This window comes from Cajanus cajan, chromosome 4 (assembly GCF_000230855.2).
Source record: "Cajanus cajan strain Asha chromosome 4, NIPB_CcT2T_4, whole genome shotgun sequence".
In the NCBI taxonomy this organism is placed as follows: Eukaryota; Viridiplantae; Streptophyta; class Magnoliopsida; order Fabales; family Fabaceae; genus Cajanus; species Cajanus cajan.
The window spans coordinates 74,392,854-74,401,476 of NC_138520.1; the positions used below are offsets into that span (position 1 = coordinate 74,392,854).

General features: G+C 27.9%; 1 protein-coding gene across 1 annotated transcript; it reads left to right on the forward strand.

Annotated features, from left to right (window-relative positions):
• Positions 1–7,559: 7,559 nt before the first annotated feature.
• Positions 7,560–8,069, forward strand: LOC145957524 (uncharacterized). The gene has a single exon (XM_083073797.1). The coding sequence runs from the start codon at positions 7,560–7,562 to the stop codon at positions 8,067–8,069; it is 510 nt and encodes a 169-aa protein (XP_082929923.1).
• Positions 8,070–8,623: the final 554 nt, after the last annotated feature.

Consider the following 8,623-nt stretch of genomic DNA (forward strand, 5'->3'; position numbering starts at 1 on the left):
CAACACATTTCATAGGATTTTGATCAAACTAGTAGAACCACCGCGACTGTGAGATACCACTTCTTACTATATATTTTCACACCAAGTTTGAACTTCAGATCATTAATAAGAATCATTCATGTTACTTATCGCCAATACCCATCATTAATAACAAACACTCATTAGTAATTATTAACTCATGATAACCCAAATCCCATAAAAAATAAACGCCTTGGAAAACGAAATTCTAACAAAATGAAGTTATTGGAGTGAAACGTTAATTTAGTCTACGAAATTATAAGTATAATGATCGTTTTGACAAAAAAAAACAGAGAGTATACTGTTGTCATTACTTTGATTTTGTCTGCGTGTAGGTCTATTGTTTTAAAAATATATTTTAATAATTGATTGTATTTATAATCAATACCCTGTTGTAATCAGTTATATAAATAAATCGTATGTTTAGATATTTAGGTAAGTGAATTTAAAATAATATGTTTCATTTATTCTATCTAAATTTTTTTAACAAAATTACAAAATAAAAAATGAATTTATTTGGAATAATTAATTTTACAATATATATTTCATTCTTTAAAAAAAGGTTTTTATTCTCTAAATTAATCTTTACCCAAAATACGCTTCGCTCTATTTTTCACACGTCAAACAATTACCTATATAAGTATTTATAATTATAATCTATATACAAGGCAGGCAACCTCCTAATAAGGACCTTGCTAATAGTTTCCTATTAAAATAACCCCACCAATTTTAATGACAATACTTACTATTTGAGAAAAGGGTGCTGCAAACATAAATAAAAATGCATATAATAATAATAATAATAATAATAATAATAATAATAATAATAATAATAATAATAATAATAAGATTTTAGTCTCTATAAAATCAAAATGTTTTAAAAGGAATAAAAATAATGTTTAGAAATTTTAAAAGGATGAAAAATAATTTTCTTTTATAAGAATGTTAGACTTTTAGAAAGTACTTTTCATAACACTAATTTTAGTATTCTTGAAAGCACTTTAAAAAAGTATGTTATTTTATATAATTATGAAAAGTTATTTCTAGAACAATAAATTTAATCTTTCATAAAGTACTTTTAGAATGTATGTAAAAAATACAATTATGAAAAATACTTTTTAGAATATCAATTTTATTATTTTAGAAAGTATTTTTGGTAACACTAAAATTAATATTTTTGAAAAATATTTTCTGAAATACTAAATATAATGTTGTGTTTTCTAGAAGTGTGAAAGGGAAAGGAGTGCTCAAAGAAAAAATGTGTGTTTGACTTAGCATCTTAAACACAATTAGGAAGTCGCACGTGCTTACAACGTTGTTTAATTTTACGTATCTGATGCATGTGAAAACTAAAAGGGAAGGAGGGAAAAGAGTGGTTTAAAAACCAAAAGAATTAAAATTACCTACTGAAATAAGTGAAAAATGTGATGAAGAAAAAAGAAAGAAAGAGATACATGTGAAAACTAAAAGGGAGACAAAAAAAAGGTGTGTGAAAAAAAAAAGAGGAGAAAGTAAAAATTGAATGTTAAAAGTGTATAGTTAAAAAATAATAATAAAAAAATATAAAATGTTATAGATTTTTTTTTTTTTTTTAAGAAAAGAGATTGTACTTAAAAAAAAAAGAATGTATGTACCATGAGCCAAATTTTATGCGTTCTTACTTACAAGGAGTTCTGAAGGAAAGGCCGTTAGGATGAGGACCAGTTATGGAGCCCAAATGTAAAAGTGCAAATCATGAAGGTCTTAGAATTGCGTGGTCTCTTTCCAATGCAAAGATAAAACTAATATAGTGGACCAAATAGTGAAAGCCTGATCCATTGTTGTAGATGGGTTGACCTTCAATTTCTTATTTAGAGATATTCAACCCATAGTAAATGGAACAAAAGATAACGTCTTATATATCATTCATTATTATCATTAATAATGAAGAAATACCTTCATTTCTTATATATAAAAAGAGATGACTTAATCATTAAATATACATAAAATTCTCATTAATCTTACATGAGCAGTAGAGTGTCATTACGAATATTCCACTCTACCTAAAGGACTTTAATTTTACTAATATAAGTTTGGATAACTAGTTTTATTTACTAAAATCTCTTTTGATTAATCCATCACTAATCAACATAATTTCACTTGTAAAAAAAAAAAAAAACACAACTTCACACCGACACACGTCGCCGCCAATCATCAACATTTAAAATTTAGTACTTAAATATAATAAAAATGAAAATATCAAATACTTGTTATTAAAAAAAATGCAACTTGTAATAGAAACAGAAAATAAATTGTAAAATAATTCTTATACAAAACCGGGTATTTCAATTAATATATGATTTTCTTAACATTATACTAAGTCTTTGTTCTGATAACACAAAATGTTTATAATTATTTAAATATTTACAAAACCCTCTAATTTATAGGGATAATCGATACTATGAGTATACCTGAATGATTGCTCTCAGATGCAATAGTCGTAAGAAAGTAATGTGGTATTTTGAAATAAATTGGGTTCCATGTGGATATTTGGGCAAACCACATGCCAGAACATGAGTACTGCGATTCGATTGCAACTACCTTTAATGCATCGAGTACATTGAATATGGTAGCACTAGCACACTTGCCTAATTTAAAAAAAAAAAAAAAAAAATTAAAGCAAATTTTTAATGACTAAAAGAAAACTTGAAAATTTAAATTCAACCAACTTCTACTTTTAGAAAAAGGAAAACATAAAATTAGACCCTACACTACCATAATTCTAAAAGTTGTAAAATCACAATTGTTTGTCATTATAAAAAGTAATTTGATCACATACGTACTTGTTAGGAACCCTTCCAATTAATGAGGATACTCATTCCACATACCAAAAAAAAAAGTTCTTAGAAGACTAAAATGAAACAAAATTCAGTGCAACAATTTTTTAATTTGAGTATTGTAAAATGTATATTTTTATATTTTATTGTTTTAAATATTTAAGTTTATATATAGTCCAATATCTCTATATAAAATTATTAAGCGGTGTAACACTTAGTAAAAGTTATACCGGTGTCATTTGAACCTTCCTTATATATATTTATTTATTTATATTTATAGACATGGTTATTAAAATGGCATCAGTTTGAATCAAACTAAATTTGATTTTTTAAAATAAATTATTGGAATTAAGCCTTAAATAAATAAAAATACAATAAAAATCATCAATCAAATTCTCCAACCAACATAGATTAATCATAAGGAAAATAAATTGACAGATATATCATACCTTTAAAAGAAAGCCATTATATATACTGGTTTTATTAAGTGTGATCCTGAATTCGTGTTAACAATAAGATTTCAAAATGACTGCTTGAAGCAGAATCATTTGCAATTGAATTGAAACATTTTGTGGTGTGAAGTTGCTATAATTCATGAAGCAGTTATGAGATGGAAGAGGGTGGCAGCCACCTACGTTTGTATGATCATTTGCATGTGGATTGCACATGTCTTTGCTAATTATTGCTACTGATGTTGATCCTGATAATTCATGTCTTGGAATTATGCATCAACTCGATACTTATTCTACATATTTTGTTCTTCAACTGGCCCACATACGTTAACTTTATGTGCGTCACCTCACCATCTAAAGAAATTTTGCTAGCTGGATGAAGGAAAAAATGTCCTAACTGCGTTCACATACGAGCCTCAAATAAAAGTTTTAAATATACACGTTCATGTTTTAAGCATTGCATCAATTTTATGCTTATTTTTAAGTCTAAACACATAGTTAAACAAAAAAAGATTATAAATTCACATAGTTAAAAGATTATAAATTCACATGATAACTAAAATAAGGACACATTTAAAATAATATTAAAATATTGAATTTTGGATATGTAGTTGTGTTATTTATATGATAATTCTACTTAGGTCAAACGGGATTGTTTATGGTGAAGGATAAGTCTAGTATATATATAAAAATAAATAATATTGTTATTTTTTGTTCTGTTCCTGGAATTTCAGTGTTAGTTTGAAAAGAAAAAAGAAAGTAATTACCAAAAGACAATAGTAGGCTTCATATCCTTAAAAAATGGTTCCATTGGAAATTTGTACCGCACAAACTTTTCAGCAGTTACAGCCCAATTCTGATTCACTTACAGCCCAACACCAACAAATGGATCATAAACCCAGCTAGCAAATTAACCAATTAAAATATTATAAAATAAAATAAAATGAACTTATCTAGGGGTGTGCAAAATAACGTAATTGAACCAAACCGAACTCAATTATAAAAATCAGATTGCTTTCAAAAAGAAAAGAAAAAAAACTGAACCATTTTTAATTTTAATTAATTATTGAAATATTATAATACAATGTTGTTAACTTCTTTTTAATAATGCAATATGTGTGTTAATTTTACAATGATGTTAATATTGCACATGTGAAGAGCATATGAATGGATCATCTCATGTGAAAATAACTTGTTATATAATTACTTGTTTAAAAAAAACAATTTTTTTCTCACAAAAATAACTCCCTAGACATCAATATAACAAAAACTACATCCAATATAAGAAAGAGTTCGTCTAAAATCAAATTTGCAATAATAAAGTTTCAAAATGTTAGTAATGTTACACGGGTCAATCTATTTTGCTCTGTCTCATTTTTGGTTAACGAATGACAAAATGAGACAAAATGTGTCGGATTGATCTATATATATGGTTTGGTCACTTACTGTTTGTCAATTACAATTATTTTCTTGATAATCAATAAATCTTCCCTTGTGAAACTTTAGCTCTATATAACCTAATTGGGTCAATTACATTTGTAAGTGTTTCTCCATGAAAGTATCTTGTAAAGCAGGATAACATGCAACGGGAAAAGTTGCCCTACAGCACTAGTGATAAAGGTTTAGTACTATTTGGGAAAAATCTCAATCCCTTTGTTTATTTTTTGGTACATAACGCCATTGTTTGTTTACTTTTTCTTTTGGCATGCTATCGAGTTGTATATCTAACCCTACCTCGTTGTCAATGCAACTTTATCCCCTCTCTAGTGTTATAGGGCCTTAAGAATTTCAGCCATAGCACAACTTTTTCTAGTTTTAATTAAACGTTTTCTTGTGTTTATTTTATATTAGTCCTAAACCACGTAAATTATAGTCTTTTGGCAAACTTGTCTTGGAAATTTGCTTCTCTTAACTCTAGTTTACATCACGAAATTACATGATAGTATATTAACAAAACACTTATATCAATAATGAGTTAAAGGTTTTACAAATTTCATAAATTTAAATTGTTCAATGGAAAGATTGTAATCAAGTTTGCGGTCAATCCTTTTAAAGGTCAATAAAATAATAAAGACGTGTACAAATAATGTGCACATGTACTTAATTAGAATAATCAGAGGGAGAAAAACAGAATAAGGACTAAAGTACTAAAGTACCATTACTAACATGTATAAGAAAGTGGATACAATAAATTAATGTTTGGAGACATTGATGGAAATAAATTTCTGTTGTAGGGATACAACTTAAGAGGAAAAATATACACGATAATTACAGGGATTTTGACTAGCTAGTATTACACAGGTGCTTAAAAATATACATCAAAGATAAAATAATTTAACTTCAAAATATTATTTAAAATTTTAATTTATTGAGAAGAAGTGTATGAAATAAAGCCAAATTTAAACATAAACTAATTAAAGAAATATTATTTTTATGATGACTTGTGTCGAGAAAATAATTCAAATTTCAAATAAACTGAGTGAGTGAATATTTAAGGAGATATTTTAGAAAATTGTAATTTTTAGGATATTATTCAGATTTACAAATTTTTATTTGTTTTTAGATATCTTTTAGGGATTTGTTTCCTATTTTTTTATTTAGGAGAATTTAGGGATGACAAAAATACCCGCACCCGCGGGTATCTGTGGTAAAATCCGCTACGGATAACAAATGGATAGGCTAATTGGATACTCACAGATAATGGGGACGGATAATTTTTTACCCGTTTATAAATGGGGCGGGGGTGGGTATGATGATATCCTTACCCGCGGGTACCCGTTTAATAATATTTCTTAAATATTCTAATTATCCTTGTACCACATAACCCTAAAACTACACTCTCTCGTCTTATTTTCTTACAAAAGTGAGGTTGATGAAGTTACCAACGTGTGTTAAACATGTTATAGAATTATGTTGGATATAATTTGATTAATTTTCTAGCTTTGATTTGACCAATAAAATTTATGTATTTTAAGTTGTTTACTTTTGTTTAGAATTATGAGATTGAATTATTGTAGCTTTGTGATGAGACTTTAACTTACTTGTGAGATTGATGTATTTTAAGTCATTGATTATCTTACATTTTTATTATTATTTCAACAAAATTAACGTTAAATACAAGTTCAAAATTAACATTGAATTTTTATTTTTAATATTTCAATGACATTAAATATAGACTTAAAATTATTTGAATATAATTTTTTAAATTTTTTAAAAATTTATAAATATCCATGGATATTTGTGGGTATTCAAGAAATTCATGGATACCCGCTCAATAGATACCCGCGCAGATATGGGGTGGGTATGGGGACAATTTTCATCTAGCAGGGCGGGGGCAGATTTACTATTACCCGCCCCCATGGGCCCCATTGCCATCCCTAGGAGAATTATATGGTTCAAATTTTGTATTATAATTCTGCTCTATATATAGAGAACCAAGAAATAAAATATATGTGTGTTCCGTTTAAGATCCTTGGACGTGTAGGTGATCTTATTGTGTGAGGAGGAGTTTTTCATATCAGTGGTATCAAAGCTATAGCAGGGAACACACAAAAATTTGAGATACCTTTATTTGATGGTAAGACAAATTTTATGATTTGGCAATGTACCATTCAAGATATTTTAGTGCAACAAGGTCTTGATCAAGCTTTAGAAGATGAAAAGCCAAATAATATCAATGAAAGAGAATGGAGTCAAATCCAAAAGAAGGCTGTGAGCACGATTTGGTTAGCTCTTACTCCTGAGATCAAGTGCAACGTGTTAAAGGAGACAACACCAAAAGCCTTGTGGAAGAAGCTTGAGAGCATTTATGCGTCTAAGTCGTTAACCAATCGCCTATGTTTGAAAATGGAGTTGTATCAACTCAAAATGGAGATGGGGGAAAATCTTCATGATCACATCAATCATTTCAATCAACTGGTATGTCAATTGTTAAATGTTAACGAAATTTTTTTTTGATGAAGAGCAAGCAATGTTATTGTTGGCTTCACTACCAATGTCCTATAAATCTTTAGTTCAGATGTTACTTGTAGGAAAAACATCATTGAAGTTAGATGAAGTGACATCCGCCCTAAGAGAAAATGAGAGAATGATGAAAAATGAGAATATTAATACTGAAAGTCATGTACTAGTCGCGCAACATTATGAGCAAGGGAGAAATAATTCATAGAGATAAGATGGACATAGAGGAAGATCAAATTTCCAATCACGTTTAGAACGGGATATGAGTAACGTGCAATGTTATTATTGTGGAAAGAAAGGTCACGTGCAATCAATGTGTAAAGAAATGAGAGAAGATCTTCAAAAATTGAGAATTATGAGAAAAGATGATGACAACTCCCAAGCTAATGTAATCCAAAACCTTCATGATGATGACGATCTCTATTTGGCAACTACTGGGGAAGTTGCTAAATCAAAATGGATAATGGATTCAGCTGCCTCAAAACACATTTGTAGAGATCAAACAATGTTTTATACTCTAAAAACTAATGGTGAGTTTGGTTGTCAATTTAAGTTAAGAAATGGTAGAAAAATGGAGGTTAAAAGCATTGGGACTGTGAGAATGAAACTTCATAATGGTGCCATCCAAACTTTTGAAAATGTGAGATATGTACCTTCTGCTGCATCTAATATAATTTCATTGGGAGAGTTGACATCACAAGACTACAGGTATGTTAGTTCAAAATGGGGATGCAAAGTGTACAAGGAGAAACGCTTGATATTGCAAGGACAAAAGAATGAAAAGAATATTTACTACTTGGAAAGACAAGTTTTGAGAAGATAAGTTATTTAGGAGTTTTAATTAAGGGAGGATTTATTGGGAAAATAATTCAAATTTCAAATAAATTGAGTGAGTGAATATTTAAGGAGATATTTTAGAAAATTGTAATCTTTAGGATATTATTCAGATTTACAAATTTTTATTTGTTTTGATATCTTTTAGGGATTTGTTTCCTATTTTTTATTTAGAAGAATTATATAGTTCAAATTTTGTATTATAATTCTGTTCTATATATAAAGAGCCAAAAAATAAAATATGTGTGTGTTTTGTTTAAAATCCTTGGACGTGTGAGTGATCTTATTGTGTGAGGAGGAGTTTTTCATATCAACTTGTACACATTTTATTATATATAATATTGGAAAATAAATTTAAGTATCGATTAAAAAAATTAAAAGAAACTAAAAAATAAAAATATACTGAAATCAGATAACTAATCAAGCAGAAATAAAAACTACTAATTTGTTACGATATACAAAACATGTGTCACAAAACGAAAAAACACATAATTTAATAAGAAGGAAAATACGTATAGAGGTTATTTTATTTTATTTTAAAAA